Below are 26,647 nucleotides of genomic sequence, written 5' to 3'. Positions count from 1 at the left end.
ATGGATCAATTCGCATTCTTCTACATGTTAACAACCAGTTGTGCCAGCACCATTTGTTGAAAATGCTGTCTTTCTTCCACTGGATGTTTTTAGCTCCCTTGTCGAAGATCAAGTGACCATAGGTGTGTGGGTTCATTTCTGGGTCTTCAATTCTATTCCATTGGTCTATTTGTCTGTCACTATACCAGTACCATGCAGTTTTTATCACAATTGCTCTGTAGTAGAGCTTTAGGTCCGGCATGGTGATTCCACCAGAGGTTCTTTTATCCTTGAGAAGAGTTTTTGCTATCCTAGGTTTTTTGTTATTCCAGATGAATTTGCAGATTGCACTTTCTAATTCGTTGAAGAATTGAGTTGGAATTTTGATGGGGATTGCATTGAATCTGTAGATTGCTTTTGGCAAGATAGCCATTTTTACAATGTTGATCCTGCCAATCCATGAGCATGGGAGATCTTTCCATCTTCTGAGATCTTCTATAATTTCTTTCTTCAGAGACTTGAAGTTTTTATTATACAGATCTTTCACTTCCTTAGTTAGAGTCACGCCAAGATATTTTATATTCTTTGTGACTATTGAGAAGGGTGTTGTTTCCCTAATTTCTTTCTCAGCCTGTTTATTCTTTGTGTAGAGAAAGGCCATTGATTTGTTTGAGTTAATTTTATATCCAGCTACTTCACCGAAGCTGTTTATCAGGCTTAGGAGTTCTCTGGTGGAATTTTTAGGGTCACTTATATATACTATCATATCATCTGCAAAAAGTGATATTTTGACTTCATCTTTTCCAATTTGTATCCCTTTGATCTCCTTTTGTTGTCGAATTGCTCTGGCTAGGACTTCAAGTACAATGTTGAATAGGTATGGAGAAAGTGGACAGCCTTGTCTAGTCCCTGATTTTAGAGGGATTGCTTCAAGCTTCTCACCATTTACTTTGATGTTGGCTACTGGTTTGCTGTAGATTGCTTTTATCATGTTTAGGTATGGGCCTTGAATTCCTGATCTTTCCAAGACTTTTATCATGAATGGGTGTTGGATCTTGTCAAATGCTTTTTCCGCATCTAAGGAGATGACCATGTGGTTTTTGTCTTTGAGTTTGTTTATATACTGGATTACGTTGATGGATTTCCGTATATTGAACCATCCCTGCATCCCTGGGATGAAACCTACTTGGTCAGGATGGATGATTGTTTTGATGTGTTCTTGGATTCGGTTAGCAAGAACTTTATTGAGGATTTTTGCATCAATATTCATAAGGGATATTGGTCTGAAGTTTTCTATCTTTGTTGGGTCTTTTTGTGGTTTAGGTATCAGAGTAATTGTGGCTTCATAGAATGAGTTGGGTAGAGTACCTTCTGTTTCTATTTTGTGGAATAGTTTGTGAAGAACTGGGATTAGATCTTCTTTGAAGGTCTGATAGAACTCTGCACTAAACCCATCTGGTCCTGGGCTTTTTTTAGTTGGGAGACTATTAATGACTGCTTCTATTTCTTTGGGGGATATAGGGCTGTTTAGATCATTAACCTGATCTTGATTCAACTTTGGTACCTGGTATCTGTCTAGGAACTTCTCCATTTCATCCAGGTTCTCCAGTTTTGTTGAGTATAGCCTTTGGTAGAAGGATCTGATGGTGTTTTGGATGTCTTCAGGATCTGTTGTTATGTCTCCTTTTTCATTTCTGATTTTGTTAATTAGGATGCTTTCCCTGTGCCCTCTAGTGAGTCTTGCTAAGGGTTTATCTATCTTGTTGATTTTCTCAAAGAACCAGCTCCTTGATTGGTTGATTCTTTGAATAGTTTTTCTTGTTTCCACTTGGTTGATTTCACCCCTGAGTTTGATTATTTCCTGCCGTCTACTCCTCTTGGGTGAATTTGCTTCCTTTTGTTCTAGTGCTTTTAGGTGTGTTGTCAAGCTGCTAATGTGTGCTCTCTCTAGTTTCCTTTTGGAGGCACTCAGAGCTATGAGTTTTCCTCTTAGAAATGCTTTCATTGCGTCCCATAAGTTTGGGTATGTTGTGGCTTCATTTTCATTGAACTCTAAAAAGTCCTTAATTTCTTTCTTTATTCCTTCCTTGACCAAGGTATCATTGAGAAGAGTGTTGTTCAGTTTCCACGTGAAGGTTGGCTTTCTATTATTTATTTTGTTATTGAAGATCAGCCTTAGTCCATGGTGATCTGATAGGATGCATGGGACAATTTCAATATTTTTATATCTGTTGAGGCCTGCTTTGTGACCAATTATGTGGTCAATTTTGGAGAAGGTACCATGAGGTGCTGAGAAGAAGGTATATCCTTTTGTTTTAGGATAGAATGTTCTGTAGATATCTGCCAGATCCATTTGATTCATAATTTCTCTTAGTTTCACTGTGTCCCTGTTTAGTTTCTGTTTCCATGATCTGTCCATTGGTGAAAGTGGTGTGTTGAAGTCTCCCACTATTATTGTATGAGGTGCAATGTGTGCTTTGAGCTTTACTAGAGTTTCTTTAATGAATGTGGCTGCCTTTGTATTTGGAGCATAGATATTCAGGATTGATAGTTCCTCTTGGAGGATTTTACCTTTGATGAGTATGAAGTGTCCCTCCCTGTCTTTTTTAATGACTTTGGGTTGGAAGTCAATCTTATCAGATATTAGAATGGCTACTCCAGCTTGTTTCTTCATGCCATTTGCTTGGAAAATTGTTTTCCAGCCTTTCATTCTGAGGTAGTGTCTATCCTTTTCTCTGAGATGAGTTTCCTGTAAGCAGCAAAATGTTGGGTCTTGTTTGTGTAGCCAGTTTGTTAGTCTATGTCTTTTTATCGGGGAGTTGAGTCCATTGATATTAAGAGATATTAAGGAAAAGTAATTGTTGTTTCCTGTTATTTTTGTTGTTAAAGTTGGCATTTTGTTCTTGTGGCTGTCTTCTTTTAGGTTTGTTGAGGGATTACCTTCTTGTTGTTTCTAGGGCGTGGTTCCTGTCCTTGTATTGGTTTTTTTCTGTTATTATCCTTTGAAGGGCTGGATTCGTGGAGAGATAATGTGTGAATTTGGTTTTGTCGTGGAATACTTTGGTTTCTCCATCTATGTTAATTGAGAGTTTGGCTGGGTATAGTAGCCTGGGCTGGAATTTGTGTTCTTTTAGTGTCTGTATAACATCCGTCCAGGATCTTCTGGCTTTCATAGTCTCTGGTGAAAAATCTGGTGTAATTCTGATAGGCTTGCCTTTATATGTTACTTGGCCTTTTTCTCTTACTGCTTTTAGTATTCTATCTTTATTTAGAGCATTTGTTGCTCTGATTATTATGTGTCGGGAGGTATTTCTTTTCTGGTCCAGTCTATTTGGAGTTCTGTAGGCTTCTTGTATGTTCATGGGCATCTCTTTCTTTAGATTTGGGAAGTTTTCTTCTATAATTTTGTTGAAGATGTTTGCTGGTCCTTTGAGTTGAAAATCTTCATTCTCATCCACTCCTATTATCCGTAGGTTTGGTCTTCTCATTATGTCCTGTATTTCTTGGATGTTTTGAGTTAGGATCTTTTTGCATTTTACATTTTCCTTGATTGTTGTGCCGATGTTCTCTATGGAATCTTCTGCACCTGAGATTCTCTCTTCCATCTCTTGTATTCTGTTGCTGATGCTCGTATCTATGGTTCCAGATTTCTTTCCTAGGGTTTCTATCTCCAGTGTTGCCTCATTTTGGGTTTTCTTTATTGTGTCTACTTCCCTTTTTAGGTCTAGTATGGTTTTGTTCATTTCCATCATCTGTTTGGATGTGTTTTCCTGTTTTTCTGTAAGGACTTCTACCTGTTTGATTATGTTATCGTGTTTTTCTTTAAGGATTTGTAACTCTTTAGCAGTGTTCTCCTGCAATTCTTTAAGGGATTTTTGTGCTTCCTCTTTATTGTCTTCTGCCTGTTAACAGTGTTCTCCTGCATTTCTTTAAGTGTGTTATTAAAGTCCTTCTTGAAGTCCTCTATCATCATCAGGAGATATGCTTTTAAATCCGTGTCTAGCTTTTCCGGTGTGTTGGGGTGCCCTGGACTGGGCGAAGTGGGGGTGCTGGGTTCTGATGATGGTGAGTGGTCTTGGTTTCTGTTAGTAAGATTATTACGTTTACCTTTCGCCATCTGGTAATCTCTGGGGTTAGTTGTTATCGTTGTCACTGTTTAAAGATTGGAGCAGAAGCTGTGTTCCACTCACCAGCAGTCTCTAAATCCTGCGGCGGGGGTCGTGGGTAGCTGACGGTACCCCGGTGCTGGTCCAGCCGGAAGAGGCCTGTGGTCCTACTCAGGCCGTTTTTCTGCTTCCCTAACTAATGCAGTCTCTGGTCCCGCGTGCAATTGGATTGGAGCAGAAGCTGTGTTCCACTCTCCAGAAGTCTTAAGATCCTGTGGTGGGTGTTGTGGGTAGCTGGTGAGTGTCAGCCGACCCTGCGCCCCAGCTGCCCAGGTGCTTTTCTGACCGGAAGAGGGTTGTGGCCCTATGTAGGCCGGATTTCTCTCTCCCCAACCAGAGCAGTCTCAGGTCCTGCGTGATTGGATTGGAGCAGAAGCTGTGTTCCACTCACCAGCAGTCCCAAAATCCTGCGGCGGGGGTCGTGGGTAGCTGGCGGGTGTCAGGCAACCCTGTGCTCCCGCTACCCCGGCGCTGATCCGGCCGGATGAGGCCTGTGGCCCTACTCAGGCCGGTTTCTGCTTCCCTAACTAATGCAGTCTCAGGTCCCGCGCAATTGGATTGGAGCAGAAGCTGTGTTCCACTCACCAGCAGTCCCAAAATCCTGTGGCGGGGGTCGTGGGTAGCTGGTGGGTGTCAGGCAACCCTGCGCTCCCGCTACCCCGGCGCTGATCCGGCCGGATGAGGCCTGTGGTCTACTCAGGCCGGTTTCTGCTTCCCTAACTAATGCAGTCTCAGGTCCCGCGCAATTGGATTGGAGCAGAAGCTGTGCTCCACTCACCAGAAGTCTTAGGATCCTGTGGCGGGTGTTGTGGGTAGCTGGCGAGTGTCAGCAGACCCTGCTCCCCAGCTGCCCCGGTGCTTTTCTGACCGGAAGAGGGTTGTGGCCCTATCTTATGGCACTTTTAAATGTGGCCCAACGGACATGTTATTTGGTTAAGCTTGGTGTATGTTCAGACATAGACATCCATGACTTTTTTTTCCCAGTCGAATGTGATATGGTTCTTCATGACTTGTGAGCTGAAGCATCTCATTCTAGAAAATGTGTAGCATTATACATCAATTCAAGAATGCTTGTCTAGGGTCTCAAGTTTTCCACAAGGACCGGCTCGGGAGCATCTGAGTTTGCAATGACAAAATGGAGGCGCCATCTACACCACACGTGTTACAAAGTCTAGACTTGGGCAGCATTTGAGACATGTTGATAAGGTATATAACAGTCTCGGGGAGAACTCCTATATTTTCATGGTCCTAGCAGTCCATAGCTAGACCCTTCTTATTCTCTAATCTATTTCTGGTTCCACTTGCCTTTCTCCACAGACCCTTCTTATTCTCTAATCTATTTCTGGTTCCACTTGCCTTTCTCCACAGGGCAATGTTGGGTTTTGTTAATCATTTATCTTATTGAGATTGTAATTACTTTATTTCCCTACTCCCTTTCCTCTCTCTGAACCTTCTCCTATATGCCTCATACTCCCTCCTTTCTCTTTAAATTCATGGCCTCTTTTTACTTAGTTGTTGCAGGTGGTGGTGGTGGTGGTGGTGGTGGTGGTGGTGGTGGTGGTGGTGGTGTGTGTGTTTGTGTGTGTGTGTGTGTGTGTGTGTGTGTGTGTGTGTGTGTGTGAGAGAGAGAGAGAGAGAGAGAGAGAGAGAGAGAGAGAGAGAGATTAATTGAGGTTTTAGGGATAACCATTTGATACTTGATAAGTAATCGGCATGTTCTTCCCTAGGAAACACTATTTCTCCTGCTCTCAGCTTTCACTGCTTGCTTGTAGCATCTTTCACTAGGGTTGAGGCCCCATAAACTTTACTTGTCCATGTTAGCATATCTATAGGCATCAGCCTTGCTCAGCTCACGTTTACAAAGTCATGGTGGTTAGACTTTATGGATGCATCTTCTGACATGCCTAGGGGACAGAATCTCACAACAAATTCCTATTCCTCCAGCTCTTACAATCTTTCTACTCCATTTTCTGCAATGATCCCTAAGCCTCGGGTGTAGGAATTGTTTTGGAAACGTATCCTCTGGGACTGGGCTTCACAACTCTACATTTTGATTGAGTGTGGATTTCTGTGATGGTCTCAGTTTGTTGCAAAGAGAAGTTTCTTTGCTGAGAGGTGAGGACTACGCTTGTCTGTGGGGATAAGAACGAATATCTAGAATGTGGTTACAGCTTATGCTGGTTTAGTAAAGTGGTGCTTGTTCCTCTCCAAGATCCATGATGTTATTTATGTTGAGGATTTGGCTAGGTTTCCAGTACCAGACATGATGTCTCTCCTCTTGAGCAGCTCTTAATTCCAATTAGAGAGCTAGATAGTTAATAGTATGGTTCCTTATGTCTTTTCAGACATCCACATTGTTTGCTTGTACTTCTGACATCATATCTCACCACAGCACCACTATAGTGTCCACAGAGCTGTGCCTTTTTTGGACCTGGGTAATCAGATGTCATTTTCTTGTCTCTGCAGTTACTTTGTAACTGCTCATGTGAAGAGAACACAAAGGACCACCTGCACAGCATATGTCTCCATCACCTACCCTGGGCTTGGGACAGATAAGGGAGTATTGTTACTGGAACAGCAGAAGGCAGAGAGATGGTACTAAAGTATTTTTATTTCTAGAGAAGTTTTTGAAAGTGCAATAAAGAGATATAGCTAAAAATAATCACTAAATATAATTGACTTGACTCAGACATACTTGACTCATTCCAAGAAGGCAGGAGAGAAGGTCAGAGTAATGGAGCCTTTCTCATCCCAGATGTGCTTAACTCAAAAGTCTCAGGTGGTAGACAACCAATGGCCTCCCAAAATGAACCAGAAACACTGCCTGCTGAGCTCTTTGTCTCATATGGGATAATTAAAGCCAGGGACACACACATAGGGACAAGGTGAGATCAAACTGTTTTAAGTATAATCTAGACAAAATGAAAGAAACTCCCAAGGGTAGGAAGGCCCGGGAGACAGGAACCCGCTGAACTGCTTGTTTCAGGGCCATCATAATGCCTATAGAGACTCTGGGGATACTGAGTTTTATTAAATTGGGGTATGTGTGTCCATAGCCTCTATCTGACCTCCAGGATATGATTACAGGCTGTTCATGTGCTGGTCCTTCAGACTGATGAGTAGTCACATGCTGAAGCCCTTCTTTCTCTGCCTTTGACTTGTTCATTAGCTGCTGCTGAATCATTGTGCTGGTTCCTGTCAGCTCCACTGGCATTGCCAGACACCAACCTTGTAGGTTTGCCTCTTGGGTGCCTCTTGGGTGCCTCTTCCTGGCTGTTAATGAAAGTATGGTTGCTTTGTTCTCACATTCGCATACCATCTTAGCTTCACCTTTTCCTTCATTGCCCATAGAGAGCTAACTCCTGTCAAACGGAAGGAAAAATAAAAGATCGCAACAGGAAACAAGGACCAACTGTGGTATATTTAAATCAAATAATATCAGGTTTTGCCTTAAAGGGCCTTGACAAGAATGGCTCTGATGCAGGGATTTAACCCTACAGTGTTTATAAGAAACATGCTTCCCAAAAATACAAAACAAAGGAAATTCCAGGTCAAAAACAAAACATGGGGAACATTCCTGGGATTTCATACAAATGAAGCTGATTGGCAGGAAGGAGGTCGCTAAGGGGAACATAGGAACACGCCTATCATCTCTGCAGGAGTTTAATATAAAGCTCCAGTTTACCTCAGTACCATTGAGAAAACCCTCCTTTCCTGAGCTTGAGAACAGTACAATCACATAGAAGGGTGGCTGTGTTCCTTCACCACCTGTCCACTGGGAAGTAGGAACCAGACCTCTTCTTCAATAGCCCCTTTCCTGTCTTTGTTACTGAGCAAGTGATTGTTCAAACACACACAGAGGAGGCAATTCATAATTATGTTGAAACAGGATATAAATTGGCCTTGTCCCCAGCCACATGGAGATATAGTGTCCACAGAGCTGTACCAATATAACCCATGCAGCCATTGCTTGATGCCAAACAGGGAATTAGTCTCCTGTCAAAACAGGGAGTGGTGTCTGCTTAATAGTTACCTTCTGTGGTATGTCTTGCCTTATGTGATGATGTTCGTTTGCTATAGATTTGTACAGTTTAAAAGTGCCAATTATCTGCCAAGAAAATATTTCATTTCTAAATTTGGCAATAGTTTCCAAAGCGTGCACCTTATAACACATAGTTCATATTATCTCAGAGTATGTATTTGAATATATTTAAATAAATTTTATTCTGTGTGTTGAAGGCATGTCAAATGAGCTTTTAAGATACAACTAGTGAGATGGTTACCTTGAAGCAAGCTGACATTCCCACCATCTCATAGGGCAACCCTATGAGGAGCTTTGTAGGAGCAGCTGGAATATACTCACCTACAGAATCTCAGTATCATGCTGTTCTGAGCATGGTCTCTATGCTGCCCCTTATCTGCCTTGCCTGTCTCCTGACCTATGTTTCCCATTTCTTCTGTAGCACTCCTGATAGTTCTATCTTTGTGTTTGATGTATTTATTTTTGAGATTCCACACATAAATGAAACAATGTCACATGCGTATTTCTACATGTACTTAACAAAATGTAGCACAATGTCTTCCATATGTGTTAAAGCAAATGACAGGTTCTCTTATTAAGTTAAAATAATGTTTAGGTATATATACATATAACATGAATATTTTATCCATTCATCCATTGATAGAAACAGGTTGTTTTTGCTTTTTGAGACAGATGCTTCTATGAGTATGAGGGTGCTGCTGTCATTGTGACATGGTAATTTCTTTTAAGGAGCAGTGTGCAAAGGTTGGGGGGTTGGTTGGGTGTCATGGCAGATATGTTTCAGGTTTTGGGTTGTTTTTACTTTTTTATTTCCTTTTCAGTGTTGTGGATTGAACCTAGCTAGAGTTTTGGGCATGCTAGGTAAATGCTCTACCAGAGATTAAATCCTCTGCCCTCTCCCTTGACTTTGATAGTAGGGGTAGAACTGAGCGAGAGGTGGCATTTCATCCTGATTTTAACTTGTATTCCCCAAGTAAATAATGTTGAGCATCTTTCTGCATACTTCTTGGTCACCCTGTTTCTTCTTTGGAGGAAGCACCCACTCAGGACCTTTGCTTTGTATTTTGTCCATTTATTTGTTTTTAATGATTGAATTGTAAGAGCTGTATGTGAATTTCATGTTACTTCCATATTGGTTGTGTGTTTTACATCATTTCTCAGTCTGTAATTTCTTGTTTTCACTGTTTCCTTTTGAGTGTGGACTTTTTTAGTTTACTACAAGCACATTATTATTATTATTGTTATCATTATTAATTATGCTGTTGCACTCTGAGGTTGTTTTGTGATACATCTTCCATTGCCAGACCACTGGGTGACATGGCAGATATGTCCATAGTCAAGAAGCTCTCATTTCCCCACCATAAACTCTGATTCAGTTTCCCAATAGTTGTTGTTAGTGGGAGGATTTTCATTAATGCTTCTATTGAGAGAAAGCCCTTGTATATACAAACTGTTGATATTGTTTAAATCAAGGAAGGATGTTGAATTAGAAAATACTTTCTCTGTATTGACTGAGATGATCACGTGATTTTTACCTTTTTTTGGCTATTTAGATATAGTACATTGAATTACATCTTGTATGCCAGGGATGCAGCCCACTTGGCCCACAACCTGTGCTGTTTTTGATTTATTACTGAGTTTAGTTGGATGATATTTTGTGAAGGACCTATGTGTCAATGTTGAATATATGTGTAATTCCCTTGTTGTGTAGTTGGTCTTTGGTGTGAGGTGATACTGGCCACTAAACTAGCCTTCTAGCATAGAGGAATTGCCTCCAGTCCTATATTTTGGGAGTTTGAGAATGGGGACTTTAACTCATCTTTTAATGTTCGATCGAATTCAGCTGGGAAGCCGTCTGCTTCTAGGCTCTTCTTAGTTGGATCAGTACTGTTGACTGTTGTTCTGTCGGAGGTTCCCATGTACGCCCAATTAAATCAGATTAAGGTATATTATTCTAGGAATGTATTCACTTCCTCTAGGATACTCAACTTGTTGGTCTGTGGTTTTCTTAGCCCTTGTGGTTTTATTTTTGTGGTATGTGGTGCAATGTCTTCACTTCCATTCACCGTCAGCTTCACTCTGTCATGGGCTCTTCATGGCTCGCTCTCCCCTGTGCGGCTAAAATAAACACCTGTACTTTTCACTCAGGGTTTGACTCTCCCTCATTTTCTTCTCAGTCTAGCAAAAGGCTTATTTAATTTTCAAAGAAGATGAAAAAAAAAACCCAACTCTTAGATTTATTGATTTTTTTCTTTGTGAATTTTATAATTTCTATTTTACTTACTTGTTTTCTTCTTTATTCTTTACATAAACCTCAGGTTTTGTTATATCCTTGGAGCATTATTTAAGGACACTTATATTGTCTTTCTCCTTTTAATGTAGAGATTTATTGCTATGAAATTATCTCTGAAAACTGGTTTGAGTGAGCCAGTGAGGTGGCTCATTAGGTTTGGTTGATATCCCTGGAAGGCCTGCCCTTTCCTGAAGGGACATGGAGGAGGAGTGGATTGGGCTGGGGTTGGGGTGGGTTTTGGAGGAGAGGATGGAGGGGAAACTACAGTTGGGATGCAATATATGAAAGAATTAAAACAACAACACACACACACAAAAGTTACCTAACACCACCTTGCTGGCCTGCGTTTGATTCCTGGAACCCAAGTAAAGGTAGTAAGAGAGAATTCACTCCACAAACTTGTCCTCTGACTTCTACATATGTACCATAGCAAGCACATGAACATTCACACACACACCAATAATGATGTGATATGATGATATGATAAGATATGATGCAATATGATGATAATAAAGTGATTAGAGCCATACCCTGGACTTTACTATTTGTTGTATGTCCCTTGGTTTTGGTCTTATGTTTATATAGTGGATTTTTAAATGATAATTACTTAAATAGATAATGATGTTGAGGTCACTGTTGGAATGGCCTTCAAATTCCTTGTTGATTTCAGTCCCCTCAAGGTCACTAATGAGAAGTCTGGCTTGTGCTAAGAAATTCTATTTGATTTGGTATTCCAGTTACTGAAGAATAAATCCTAGAGGTTATAAAAATGCTTAAATGAAATTACACATATAAACAATCTTGTAGTATATATTGTATATGTCAATGACTAAGCTGCAGGAATAATGATCTTATTCTAACACTAAATAGTAACAACTTCATCTGACCAGCTCCTCATTATGTCAGTGCTAACATGAGGCACTTCATCCTGTACACCCAGTGTTGGTTCAAATACATTTTAATTTTTACTCATCATATGAATATCCCTTCTGTTTACTTTTACACACACATGCGTTGATTTTGTATATGTGTGTGAGCTATATGTGTATGTATGTTTGTGCTTATGTCTATAGAAATCAGAAGTCACCTTCTGATGTCATTCCTCAGATACTGTCCATACTGTTTTTTGAAACAGGGTCTCTCACTGGGGCCTAGGATTCTCCAAGTAGTTTAGTCTGGGTGACTAGTAATATGTAGCAAGTTACCTGTCCCTCCCTCCTAGCTGCTAGAATTACAAATACATGCCAATATACCCAACTTTTTACTTGAATGGTAGAGGTCAAACTCAATTTTAGCCTGATCAGTGAGCCCCAAGCCAATAAGAGACCCTGTCTTAAAAGGAGGTGGACAAAACACCTGAGGACCAACATCCAAAGTTTCCTCTGGCCTCTACATGCAGATTCACACCTGTGTGTGCCCACACACATGCTAATTATGCATATACACAAGCATACACACACACAAGATAAAAACCAATTTCTTGTGTCAAATGCTTAGCAATGTGATCAGAGCTTTTATGACATCATAGTAAGGAATGTGCTATGGAGTGAGGCACAAAGATGTTTATGAATCTAACAGTCTGCATGCCAACGTTCTTAAACTACTGCATGCCTTAACCCTAAAATAGTGACTTACAGATTTATCGCTGCAACAAAACTGTCACTTTATTGTAAGCTGAATGTTGTGTTGATACAAAACACGGCTCTCACCTCGAGGGAAACAAGAGACTGTTTATGTTAGAGCCAAATATGAGAAATGATGACCCAGGAACTCACACACAGTTTACCCCAAATACAAATGTGGTAACAACATTCCTGATGTTTTTATAGTTACAGAACATTATAAATCAGGGCAGTTTTCAAACACACCAGAGGAACCATCAAGCAAGCCAAGCAGGGAAGTTTGCTATGGGTTTCAGATGCTGTCTGACGTCATCCTTAGCTTTGAGGCTGTGAACCTGCTGTTAACCCACCTCATGGTAGTCAAAGTCGGATAATCAAAAACAGATGTAGACCGTGACGCCTACTGAGGGGCCTGATGATTTGGATGATTTGGCTCTGGGTTTGCAACATCCAACTCCTTACAATCACTAAGTTCTGATCAGCCAGTTAGCTTAGTAGTCTTTAATATAAATGTGGCTCATCCCCAGAAACTTCAGTTCACAGCAAGCAAAGGCACCACAGTATATGAGATGTCTGATACTAAGGTCTAGTTCCCTAATTGGTTCTTGATTTTTTTTTTCTTGTAGTAAAGAAGGCTGGGAGCCAATTGCTGAGTAGAAGGTACAGGTGGGACTTCTGGGTCCCAAGAGGAAAAGGCGATGTAAGGAAAGAGAGAGGGCTTTTTTTTTTTTTGCCTTGCTTTGGAGGAAAGGGGACACAGCAACCATGTAAGACTTGGGGGGGGGGGGGCGGGAAGCTAGGACCTGTTGCCTCCACTATGGACAAGTTGCCAAAGATGTTTGGCAGGGGCTAATTGGAACAAGCCACTATGTTTGGGCCAGGAGGAAAAACAGAGATAATAAGTTGGTAAGGGTCCACATTTCCAGGTGGGAGGTATTTTCTTCTAGCAATTGCAGTTAGCAGGCAAGTTAAAGTAACAAGGCTGAATGTGCGTCTTTCACCCGCAGATTCAAAAGGAATCTGTGTTAGGGCTGGTTGTGATGGTCCCCAGAACTATGCTGGGTAGAACATAGGGAGAAGCTGATAGCATAGCATAGCAGCTCCTGGGCAAGGTGGTACCATGCTTTTAAATCTACATGCAACAGATGAAGTATTGAAGTAGCTGAGAAATCATTGTCACGTCTTCTAATTTACATTCTCCAAAATGCCCGAGATATGGGCAACAGAACTCTTTATTCTGAGTCCTGCTCTAAAGCAGTGGCAATGGCCATGGAATAGGAAAAGCTGCCACTGGAGCTGATGGGAAAAATGGCGACCAGCCAGCTCCAGGCTGAAAGTTACAGGTTTCTTCAGACTTTGCCCTGAAAAGGGACTGTGGCTTGGCTGGGCCTGTACAGCTTGGGGCGATGAAACAGGCGAGGAACATGTTGTGTCTTTGTTAGAATCTGTTCCTTGGGGTTGTTCTTCTCTCACTGTCCAGTTGTTGATAGAAATGGCACTATCGTTGGTGAGAAGTAGCCCTGGCTTACAGGTGTCAAATGGCCACGAAGCACACTTGCCAGAGACACAGAACTCTCGGACACTTTGTTAGTGGATGTAGCAACTTCAGTAGAAGCATGGAGCCTGTGCACCCACCTGAAGGATGAATGGCAGCCCCTTCTCTCTTGATCACTGCTGGATTCTTAGACTCAGATAGATCATTGCTTTCTGGTTATATTGAGCTAGAATGAAGAGATCATTTTAAACACTGTAAAAGTGCCACCCCTCTCCACAGTTGCAATTTGGCTATAAGGCTGAAATCTGTCAGGATGTAGGTACTGAATGGACCTGTAGTGCTGTTGTTCAGGTTCACAGAGTGAACCAGCCAGATACTTTGGGTTTGTGCTTCGATGCTTTGTTGATATGTTGTAACTATGCTGTGAACATTAATGGGAGCTCCAGAGAACAAATCCCAGGACCTGGATGGACCTGGATGGTTTCATGGCTACTGCCCAGTTGGCAGACTGCAGTTCTTGCACCTGCAAAAGGGGTTGCTCAAGCCTATGTTACCAAGGACAGAAATGCCAAGTTCAAGTGCCTGCTACTCAGAAATATCAAAACATGAAGAGAAACAGAATAAACAGCGGCCCAGGTGTTACCCTGGAGTATACACACATTGCTAGGCATCAGCTCATTCACCAGGCTGGCCTCACCATTGGCAAGACCACAAGGTCTTGACTTCTGGAGAGCTTTCTTAACTGTGTGGATGTGACTAGGGCATTAGAATTCTCTGAAACAGTGTGTCACCTGAGTTGCCTCAGGCTTATGCTTCCAAAATGATGTCTAAACTAAAATGTCTCCCCCTCCCCACCCTGCAGAGCCTGAGATGGTGACCAGTTGAGTTTCTTCTCCTTTCTGTGTTTCAGTAACTGTTTGATTTCAAGTTTCTCACAGCATCTGATAGGCATTATTTAATGCATTTAATGGCAGCAGTACATTGAAGACATACTCGGTTCTGAATGAATCAGGAGATTCATCTTGTACTTTGTGCCCATTTTCATACACTGAGCAATGGAAAGGCTGTGTTTGCTTCTTTTAATCATGGATGTTCGAGACATCCATGTTCTCTGTCTGAATTACTAAATGCTTCTGGTGCTATTGTGACAGATACATCCATAAGAGATATGTGCAGAGGCATAAGTAAATAAGAAATCTGTAATGTGTATACTTTCTCTAAATTTATAGAGGCCTACGGTAAAAGTACTTGAAAGGGAATCAACTGCCACAGGGTAGGTTGAACTCGAACCCTGCTGATTTAAATAGGCAATAGCAAACAATGAGTGCTTAAAACTTAAAAGGTGTCTACATTTATCTAGACTACTGTTTCTAAAACGCCTGTCTTGGTAAAGTTCGTGTATCTTAACACCCAAGCTTGCATGTACACATAAATGTGACTTTATTCTGTTATCTGTGATCATTTATTGCTAACTTCTAGGAAGTTAATTTTTCAGATCTTTTGGGACTTGCATTTCCTGTCCTTTTAATCAATTTAACAGACTGTTCATTTTCTGCCCTGACTATACATCCTATGACTATACATATTAACTTATTGTCTGATGTATATTCACATTGTTATATATGGTAATTTGGCATAGAAAGGTTGCATATGTATTTTGGCTTTTAAGTCAGGCTAACCTAGTACACTAGACTATATACACACAGAGGGAGATGGGGCATGGATTCAGGAGTGAGAGAAAGAGGGAAAGAGAAGGAGAGAGATTTTCTTCCTTGATCTCACTAGGGAGAAGAACATTTCTCTGTCCTAGGCAATAATGATTTCAGCTGCAGGAACCTTACACAGAGTAAATAGGGTCCTCCTGGAATGGGGAACTCACTCTTTGCAGGTCTCAAGGAAGCAGAGTAGAGAAGGGAAGCAAGACTCAGGGATATAACATGTGATGGTGTCACCTTAGGCGCTGACCCATCAGGAAGTGAAAGTGGGGCTGAATGGGACTCGTAAAGAGCAGGTGGGCATAGGATTGCAATGTCGGTAGCCCCCAGGATAACTGAACGGCTGAAGTGGGAACAAATATGGACTGGAGGAAACCAAAGCCCACAGAGCAGTGCAGAATGTTGCTTTTCCTGTGGGGTGGAGACTCCTGGGTCAATTTGTATTTTTCAACAGAATGAGGCCATGTGGATCAGCATTTATCAGGCTCCCCTAGTCACAATAAAGAACTCCTTTGGCACTGAGGTGTAGTTAAATGCTCAGAACAACACTGGGGCCTATGGCTACAGAGGGTTAGGTATGTTTCCATATAGAGCACATAGACCCTGGACAATGACACTGTCTACCCCAGGATGGAAAGCCATGGGAGGGATAGGGGTCTGTTTTTATTAGGTTTTTAATTCTTTGTTCCTGAATGAGAAAAACCTAAGTTTACTTCAAAGAAGCAGATTAAGGTAACTTTTATTTGGGGGCACTAGTGAAGGGAAAGGTCTGTGGTTATCTAGTTAAAAGTTTAGTTGCTGGCTTCCATGGTACAGTGGTAAGAGTCCTGGGTTGGAATAGGGCAGGAAGAAAGCAGATTCCTTCTCCACCCTGCCTGGATTTGGTGCCAGCTACAGTCTCCTCATTATTTTGCATCTAGACCACACTGGTGTGTTTTCTGAGGAGAGTGGGCAGGGTCTGCAGAGGTGCAGTAGGAGCACATGCCACATTCCCTGGATGCTGCATCATATTTATGTCAAAGCACACAATTATCTCTGGCAAGCTAATTGTAGTTAGGTATAAGTGGATGTTTTCGTAGGAAAAAGTGATTAGAATGAAATTATAGTTTTGACTTAGAAAGCTTAATTATCTCCAAATTGGTTTTGTCCCTGACTTTTAATTTTTTTTTTAACATCCAAGGAGCTGGTTTTACTGGCATTACCTGGTTCAGATGGAAAAAGGAAGACAGCAGAAGGCCCATTTCAGGTCTTTATTGATTTCTGCTCGATCTCCTTGGCAAACTTTTAAATGGATGGCATATAATATTTAAATGTGTATTCCTCAGTTTCTTGGTAGCTGTGAAAAAAATAATGAAAACACTCACAAGGCAGGAGGATTACACTGAGTCACCACTATATGACAGTGCTGTTGCTTCACGCCATGATGAATTGGAGCATTTTGGGGAATGGAGCATCTTGGGAGCTGTAGCATGTGGATGATATCCTGTCATCAGAAAGCAGAGAGAGAACAGGAAATGGACAGGACAAGATGTTCCTTTCAAAGGCATACCCTCAGGGAGCCACTTCCTCCAGTGAGGGCACCTTCCACAGTCCCATGTCCCCAGTAGTCTAACTTCTGGATCCATCAATGAATGAAACCACTGCCCAACTTGGAGATGGTCTAACCTAGTTGTGTCTAGAAGCTCCCTCAGGGGCACTACAGTCTGTTTGTATTCTCCTAGGCATCTCTCCATCTAGCCAAGTTAGCCACAGAGATTAAGCATCACAGAATGTATACTTAGAATGTCATATTCACATGTTGAAGGGCTAGCACCCTTTCTTTGTCCTTCATCCTAGATAACTCTTCTCTCCTCTGAATGAATTCCATTTGTTTCAACTCCTGGAGTCTCTGTGCCCAGTGGTTGTCCTAACCAGGACAACTCACTGGTACAAGCTACTTGGGTCAAAGAATTTGTTAAAAATTAATTTCTAATGTCACTGTGTGCTTGACATATTGACATTACCTGAATTGGTTCTATGCCTTTTCATGTCAGCTGAGTGCCCTACTTGTCCCCGTTAGCATGAGCCCTTTCCTCAGAAGGCAGTCACCTGGTGTGGCTTTTCTTGGTGGCAGCCCCTGTGTGATGGGCTGCAGCTGCTGGACAGGTTCTTTCGATTTCTGTTGTCATTGCTCTGGGTGCTGACCCTGAAGGACTCTCAATGTCCTGTAGTTTCCCATCTGGAGTTGTTGAGGTAGCCCTGCTACCCTGAATACCTTCTGCAAATGGGAACAAGGATTAGTTAGCCATTCCCTCTGGTCTGAGGATGTAGAAGTGTGGCTCATGAAGTCAGAAAAAAACCGAACAGCATTTGGGGGGTACCAAGAAAATGGAGCTTTACAGAGAGATATGTCCAAGAAATATCTGTCAATCAGTTGAGTTTCTACCATACATGAAGAGAAATGTATGTGCACAGGTTAGCAGGTGGTAAGAAAGGAGGCACCTATCATCTGTCATGGCTGACAGCTCGTGCACTCACTTGCTGACATCTTCACTCTATATCCACAGACCAAAACAGCTCTGGCCTTGTTGTATGATGAGGGGTTGGAAAATGCCTATGACGTCCGCCTGAAGCTGACAAAAGAGGTGCTGACTATCCAAAAGCAAGATGTCGTCTGCATCGGGGGAGCTCCTCCTGGTGCTAATGTAAGTGTTCCTGCTTCCAGGGCATGGCTCACACCAATCCAGGTCCAGGAGCTTCAGGGAAGGTTTTCATAACTTACTGCTCATGAAGGATCCTTGGGAAATTTGCATGTTACAGTTTACCTGTCTGCAAGTACCAGCTGAGTACATTACAAAATTAAATATTATTTTTGTGTTTCTACCTCAATCCTTCTCCACATTTTATTAACTGTATGTGGGAGTGGAGGAGGTTTGGTAGACACATGTGTATATGTGTATGTGTGTAGTGTACACATATGAGTGTGTGGAGGCCAGAGGTTGACATCAAGTCATCCTAGGTTTTTTTCCTTGTTTCATGAGATAGGGTTTCTTTCCAAACCCAGAACACCTCAGTTTGGCTACACTGGCCAGTGAGCCCAGTGGATCTACCTATTTCTGCACATTGCTTAGCATGGACACCTCTGGCTGGGAATGGACTTTAAGAATTGGTATCACATTTCTTTAATCCCAGCACTTTGGAGGCAGAAATAGTCATATATCTCTGTTCGTTAGAGGCTAGCCTGGACTACATAGCAAGTTCAAAGATAGTAAGATGCACAGAGCAAGAATATTCAAAAGTCCAAAAGAACAAAAAAAAAGTGGCTCTGGCTTTTAGTTAACCACCATATGGTTTGGAATGAAGAGTTCTTCACATAGCTTGGCCATCAAAGTTTAGTGGAACTAGTCATTTAGAGGAGATTGGATTATGAGAGCTCTTGCTTCACAGAGCAACCCAGTCATGGATTCATCACTGTGGTCAAGAGAATTATCAGGACAGAACCCATTGTGGGTCAAGAGATGCTCATGTGAGCCACAAACACGCAACAGCCCACAGCAGGAGTGGCAGAGAGCATCAGATCTCCTGGAACTGGAGTTGTAAGCAGTTGTGAGCAGCCACACGGGTGCTGGGAGTGAAATCTGGGTGCTCTGTAAGAGCAGAAAGAGTTTTTCACCACTGAGCCATCCCTATCCCCAACAATGATTATATGTAATAACCTTCTGGAGTGAATTAGCTAATGTTTTATCTGAGATTGTTTTTAACTATGTTTGTAAGTAAAATGCACATATAACTTTTCCTGCCATTAGAGTGATAATTAAATTTATTCCAGTAAATGAATCAGTATTTCTAGATTTTTTTTCACAAAGCTTCTCTGAAGTGAAGGATATTTTCCCCCTGTGCTTTACAGGACTCAGTTGTAACCCCAGGGACCCGGGGCTGAGGGAAGGACAGGCTGGGATCTCAGCTTCTTTACTCTCTGTGGGCGTTCTGGATGCTCTGTTTACTTTTTGACAATGTTAAGAGTTTCTCATTTTTGCAGAGGTCTCCAGTTCATCTATGCTTTCCATTGTATTAGTGTTTCATAGTAGATCTTCAGAGTATTGTTTTAATAATTTTTAAATCTGTTCTGCCTGTCGTTTTAATTTCTTGTCTGGTTTGGTTTTATTACATCATTTTGTTTGGTCTCACCAGCAGTTAATCTACCTTATTAACCTTTTCCAAACGTCCCTATGTTCAGCTTTGCTTCTGAATTTTCTTTGCTGTACTTAACGACTTACTTACATCTTCCTCTAGAGTTATTACTTCCTTCTCTTAAGTGTTTCCTATACCTTTCCAGCTGGTTGTTTTCATTTTCCAGACATGAGTCTTTGGTTGAGGGGGAGGAGGCTTGGCAAGTTACAACTGTACAGCTTCATGGGTACCATGGGATGCTTCTTTCAATGCTGTGCACTGACCAGCTTAGGATGCTTAAGCTACCCTTCATCTTCATCATTTCTTTGTGAAAAGACCATCCAAAATCCTTGCTCCCAGCTTCTGTAGCTTCATTGTATTTTTGGTCAAAAACCTTTCTATGATGTTGACCCTTCAGAATTTATTGAGGTTGCCCTTGTGCCATAATTTATGAGCATTTCTGTGAACATTCTACGTCTAACCCAGAAAAGGTATATTTTCTGTGAGCTATAAAGTTGCATATTTGTGTGTAACAATACACTTATTATTTTCAAGCTTATTAAACATGTTGTTCTAATCTTCTATAAAGCTAATAAGTTTGTCAACTTGCCCTATAAACTTGTGAAGGGAATCTATTTAGAATATTCAAATAAAAATGGCTGATTTTTTTTTAAGTCCCTTGCATATTGACCGAAAGAACCTTGGTTGGAGTCAAGGCTATAGTGCCCAGAGCTGCATAAGGAGTCAAATGAGGCTCATGTGTCATATGATTGACCACTGTCAGTGGGCAGTCTGGACATTCCACGACAAATGTGCATTCCTCTCTGTGCACACACAGGCCCTCACTTACTCATCAGAGGAACAGACCCAGAAGGGATGATGAAATGTGTCAATACTTTCCCCCTGGAAGTGGATGTATTCCGTGGGGGCACTTCAGTGAATTCTTCAACTGTGTTTCATGCCCCTCCCACAATGTAGTGTGAAATGACCTTTAGAAGAGATTGCACTCGGGTTTCAGCCCAGCCCTCTCCTAGCAATCAACTGGCACTAGGGCCTTGGCATTTCCTGCTGACTATTAATGTGTTAAGACAGCTGTCTTCTCCGACATAGGTAATTCTTGTACTTTATACATCTTTTCAGTAAGTACAAAGGTGGCTTTGAAGTGCTAGAAGATGCTTTCTTATCTTCTATGACCCTCACTTCTGAAGTTCCAAACTTAAGTTTTGTTATGATTTCAAACTTGTTTTCAGGTCTGTGTGTCCTGGCCTGAGTCCAAACCCTGACTTCCCTGGATGATGAACTGTGATGTTGGAACTGCAGCTAAAATAAACACTTTCCTCCCAAGTTAATTTTGATCATGGTATTTTATCACAACACAATCCCTAACTAAGACTTTTTCCCTAATAGGGGTTGCTCCATTATTACAACAACTTTTGTGTTATCGGATTTATTAAAAAGATATAAATTACAAATAAAATCTCATATATTTAGATGTCCATTGTACTGATTTGACTCACATATATTTTGTGAAATGATTGCTTTAACTAAGTTAATATATATTTTTTGTGTATTTATATTGTGTGTGTATGCATATGTATGCATGCATGCATGTTCCTGCATGTGTGTGGAGGTCTGACTGGTATTGGAGTATAAGATCTGCTCTCCTAGTAAACTTCAAGTGTACAATACAACATTGTGAACTGTCATCCACACATTTTGTAGTCAGAGCTCCAGAACTTAGCCCTTTTGGTTTGTATTTTATTGAGACAATGTCTCCCTGTGGCCACAGCTGGGCTCAAACTCCCCCATGTAACCAATGGATGGACATAAATTCCTAATCCTCCTGCCTGTATCTTCTAGGTGCTAGAATTTCAGACATGTGCCACCACACCTATCTATATATTACCTGTCTTTTAGCTCACACTTTGTGCCTCGGACCAATATTGCTACATCTGCACCTTATAACCCAGGTACCTGCCATACTCATGAGATCATGACATATTTTTCTTCCCTGCCTGAACTGTCTCAACATATGACTAATACTCCGTGGTTCATGTATGTTGTCGCAGATGAGTAGCTTCCCTCCGGTTCAAGGTTAGCTGGTATTCCACTGTGGTCCATTCATTCATCCGAAGACACTCAGCTTGCTTTGTGATCCTGAATGTTGTAATTAATGCTGTGATGAATGTGATTTAAAACCGTGTGGCTGCTCTCTCTTGCTGCAGCGTGGCTGACAACACTTTTGGCTTCTCAGATAAGTACTGACAATGTGTCTGGGATGAGAGCCAGGTTCACTTGAATGTAGGCTCGATTAGGAAAATGAAAATGGCCATTCTTACACTAAGGTTTCTAACATGTAGTCCTTTCCCCGTGTGCTCTGAGAGTTCGTTGCTTACACATGCGATCTTTGTAAAAAAAATATAATACTGCCGGTTATGATGTTATGCAGGGCTTTCCTTTGTAGATCCTGTGACTTGTGTTTAGTCTGAATTTTTTGGCTTCTTTATTTTGAGTTTACCACGTATATAAGGCATCAACTGTGTGGGGAGTAATGTCTTCAAGCTTCTGTGTCCTGCTGTTCTGGGAAGCTCTCTTAGGATGTGTGCCACCACATCCAGCTAGAACTTAGCCATCTTATAACAGACATAATCCTTCCTAAGACTATATTTACAGGCTGATGTGGGATGCTGTAGAGGACATCACACCTGCCAAAAAAGCCACAGCAGCTTTTCCTACCGGCTTGATGTGTTATTGTGGTACCCAAATTCCAGGACAAAGCAGGGTCCCCAGGTGTCCTTCCCTGTCCTTCAGCCTCTGTCCTTGCTTTTAAACATCTTTGGAGCCCTTTAGTCTAAATGTTATTTCTTTTCAGCTAAAGTATGATTTTTATGGTTCCTATAAAGTACTATAGGAGAAGAAATATTTTCTCTGCTTGTTATTGTACTCCAGACATCTCACCTGTCCTTTCCAACACAGTTTAGACCATGGCAAAATGAATGACCATAATTTCATAGGTAAGAGATAAGATTTTGAGTATTGCTGATTATAAGTGTATTATATTTTTAGCTAGTATTAACATAATGATTTAAATGTTACCAGCCACCTGTATTTGGGGCACGAAAAAAAAAATTGGTTCTTCTGGGATGCATCCTGATGGCCTCAGTTGGACTAAACGGCAGAGGTCTGTGCTGGGGATCTCCCTTCTGGGGCTGGTGTTAGGAGAACAATTTCACAAGGGAGTCAGCTCCCCCACTTGGAGAATGGACATGGGCATTGTCCCCATGGGCCTCTGTTGTCACAGTAATAACGAGGGTAAGGCAACAAGTCAACCTGCTCTGGAGTCATTTTCTGAAGCGTTCTAGTGATGGCCTCAACAAGACCTGGTTTTCTCATAAGCAGACCACTGGTGGAAGGTTGGCCATGGTACTGCTACTGCAGAGGTTGGAGAATGCCAGACTGGAAGTTCATATAAAGAATTGCTTAAGTTTTAATTGGGAAGTTATATGTGCATTCTTTTTGCGTGTTCTCTGATACTGCATTGTGACCTAAACTTATTTTTTTCCTAAAATTTTTTAAAGCACAGAACTGTTACACTTCGCAGACAACCTGTGGGTGGCCTGGGCCTAAGTATCAAGGTATGAGTTCGTTTTCTTGCCACCTCTGCCCCTCAATTCCCAAAGCCCTCAGTGGCAGACCTGATAACTATATTCTTCTCACATCTCTGTCTTCTAGGGAGGAGCAGAGCATGGGGTCCCCGTCGTCATATCCAAAATATTCAAAGACCAAGCAGGTAAGACTGGTTCCAGTGATAGGGATAAAATTGTAATCAATGTAAGAAAATGGCTTTTTAGGTGTTAGAAATTAGCACACATGTATTTGGCTGCATTCTATAAGCTACACTTCATTGCTATAGCTGTGGGTCTTTTCAGAAGATGTGTTTAGTCATCTGTTCCATGCTGGCTGCTCTTTCTATTTATGCTGACCCTGCTAGCCCATAAGAGACAATCTACTATGTTATATGCTCAGTTCTACAGAGAGCACTTACGACTACTACAGGTCTGGGGAATGAGTTTATTACAGTTGGTTTAAAACTAAGGGTACTTTAATGTAGGTTGAAAGCCCATAGTGTCCACTGGCATATCTGGTAAGAGCCAATAGGCATGAAGATAACATACCCATTGTTGAGCTCCAGACATACTCAAGAGTAACCCAGAAGGGCGATGAAAATCCACTGCTTGGAACCAAGATACATGGGCATCATGGCATTAAGTATCACATCAGCCCATCACAGGGGTACCAGCCTTGATTAGTAACAACGAACTAATGATTAGAGGATAGCATCACACAGGAAAAGTTGAGAGTGGGGCTTCCTTAAGGGACATGTAATTTTCAGCAAACCAGGGTTTTTTTTTTTTTTTTATGTCAAAATGACTTTGTTACTGGACATGCTGCCCTTGGCTTCTCATAACAGTCTCCTCTGTCCTTCCTCCAGCTTTGTCATCCCAAACCAGCCCTCTGCCTGGGGAGCTCTATCCCTAGGGACTGGTGTGTGGAGCTAATATGGAGATCCCCTGCAGAAAGGTCATCTGGGAGTTAACATGTCTCAATTTGAAAAGGATGTAAATCAGGACACTTGGACAGGTGGTCAATTTTTTGAGCTCACACATCTCAAACTGAGACCAAAGCTAAGGCTGGCCAGCCATCATGGACTCCCATGCCCCTGACTCTGTTCCTGTTGGAAACAAAGGGCATAGGGCATGGAGAGGACAATAAACTTGAAGTGTCTTTTAAAACCTCCTCATTCATTTCACCTGACTGTACTAGACCAAGAACCCAACCAACTTGATCTGATACAATTAGCTTTGGTCTGGACTGCACAGGAGAATGTAGGTGGAGTGCTTTAATGGCAGAGGTTTCAGGAAGTCTGTGTCATAGACCCCTTCAACCTGCTGACAGAGATCACAGACAGCATGGAAATGTTGCACAGACAGTTCAAACAAGAGGTGAATTTTCAGAGGCACTATGGAGCCCTCTGATACCTTTAAGTACATTTTTTGGGAAAGAGATGAGTGTTCAAATGGTTCATTATAAAACTAGAATCTACATGAAAATTTGTCCTCACCCTAGGACATTTAGGAGTCAATGAGGGGATACACTTTGCCTGTTTCTGAACAAGGTGATAAGCCCTGCTTATAGCAGATAGGATATCTAATTAGAACTGAGAGCCAGTAAGCCTAAGAATGCAGCTTTTTGCATTCCCCAGAGGCAGGAGGATGGAAGATACCACCTGTGGGTCAGGATAGAAAAAAATGGAAGCACACATATTAGTATGCATATATTTCCCCGCCCCCTTGGTGGCACCAAGACATTTCATTTGATCAGAAAATATGAGCTGAGTTCTAACCTTGGCAAGCAGGAAAGCAAAAGAGTTACACAGTTCTCAGAATCAAATAATCATTCTTTCTGAGATTTTTAAAAGCATTTAGAAACAAATGCTATGGTTAAATTGGACTGCAGAATCTGTGTTGTTTATCAAATGTAATTGTGGAGCTGACACGCTTTGCAGAAGTGTAGGCTCTGGCGCATTGAAAGTAAAATTCTATAAGCGAGGAATAAATCAATTCTCTTGTGTGTTAGCTGTTTAATTACTTCTGCGCCCCTGTCAACCATCTGCTTGGCTGATTAATAATTGAAGGAAGATTGCTCGTGTGCATTTCTCTCTATATAGGTAATCTTTGTAAACATTATCAGTTCTTTTTCAATGGTGCATTCTTTTACTTGTGGATAGGAAATGCTTCAAAAAGGAATTAGACTAAGCAACAGATAAAAGTCCATGGAGAATTTTATGCTCGATTAAGAAAGAAAATCTTGGTGCAGGAGGCTGCCTGAGATAACTGAAAAGTGGAATTGAAGCTGTGGTTTTGAAAAGAGGGGCATACAAGAGGTTTTTTGAATCCCTGTTGCTTGGTTACCATGATTGGGTGTGTGTGGTCAGAGGGCACAGGACCTAGTTGTCGAGAGTGTGGCACACTGGCACAGTGCTCTTAATAAGAGAACCCTTTTCTTCAGCTCTCTGGAGGCCCCTCACTTAACTCCTCCAGTCTAGCCAGGCTTGACATGAAAGTGGTGTCACCTCACATGCCTCTTTCTATCTGCCAGCCACCATTGCTGCAAACATCCAAATCTGAGAATCTGTTGACCATGTTATCCTGCCCTGGGCCCTTTCCTACAGGATCTTCTCAGGGCTTTGATGGAGTGTCTCAAAGACACCTTCCCTCATGTCTTCATTTTCTTTATCTTCTATTTCCGACATCCTGTAGTATTTTATATAAAATGTCTAAAGGAAAGATGAGTGTTTTGGATGCAGTTAGGGTTAGGGTTTATTCTCACTTGTTCATATGTTAATGTATGAGACAGACTCAAGGTGATAGGCAAAGGAGTGCTGGCTCACCTTGGATCTCTATGTGAGGCTGACAGAGGGTTATGCCCTCCACATGAAGAAGGTGGTAGAGAGTATAGTACTTAATGCCCAATGATGCAAGAGCACTGGAGGATTGGCCTCACAGCAGTAGGTACACTAATCACTAATATATGAAGGCATCAGATGCTTAGCTATTCCCAGACAGGAGAGACAGTGCCTATGATTCTCACACAGATGTGGACATGTAAAGTATACACTATCATTCAATGAAGTATGGAGCCTTCAGACCGGCTGGGAATTGGGTAGGAAAACTAGAAATCAGAATGAGACATAGAGGCTGGGAATACCTGCTTATTCCAAGAGAAGTTGTCTATATCCCAGCATGCTGCAAGATGCCCATCCTGACTTGAAAAGGTGTTTCAGCATCCCTAGAGGGAAGGCCTACAGACTAAGAGCATTCTCCAGTTCTCACTCTCTAACTGCAGATGCCTCTCGGGCTGTTTCTTCTGTCTTGCTCTTGGGAACAAGGTTGAAATAACCTGCTGGATCAAAGAAGAATTCGAAATCAGGAGTTCTCTTATATTTCCAAGAATTTGTCCAGTGTTGTTCAACAAATAGCTCTCTGGGGCATTAGTGCAGAGGCTGAAGTTATCTGCTGCAGGACTTGTACACAGCTGGAAGCGATGGCAATGAATTCACCTGCCATGTCCATTCAGAGAATAGGAACCACATGGCATGAGAGAGTAAGAGAACAAGATATCTTAA

At 41.7% G+C, this 26,647-nt stretch overlaps 1 protein-coding gene across 2 annotated transcripts in view; it reads left to right on the top strand.

Annotated features, from left to right (window-relative positions):
• The window catches only part of Sntg2 (syntrophin gamma 2), a 206,478-nt gene that overhangs the window by 50,639 nt on the left and 129,192 nt on the right, over nt 1–26,647 (top strand). Inside the window, exons 2-4 of one of the 2 annotated variants that reach the window (XM_021179140.2) lie at nt 17,859–17,996; nt 23,040–23,096; nt 23,194–23,251. In XM_021179140.2, coding sequence (XP_021034799.1) covers nt 17,859–17,996; nt 23,040–23,096; nt 23,194–23,251 — 253 coding nt within the window. Of the gene's footprint in view, nt 1–17,858; nt 17,997–23,039; nt 23,097–23,193; nt 23,252–26,647 lie in introns of those variants that run through there. The other variant, XM_021179141.2, reaches the window with a different exon arrangement.

Source organism: Mus caroli, unplaced genomic scaffold, assembly GCF_978045245.1.
Source record: "Mus caroli unplaced genomic scaffold, Mus_caroli_1 scaffold_14, whole genome shotgun sequence".
NCBI classification, from domain to species: domain Eukaryota; kingdom Metazoa; phylum Chordata; class Mammalia; order Rodentia; family Muridae; genus Mus; species Mus caroli.
The sequence above is the reverse complement of the archived record's forward strand: the minus strand, read 5'-3'. Positions and strand labels throughout refer to the sequence as shown.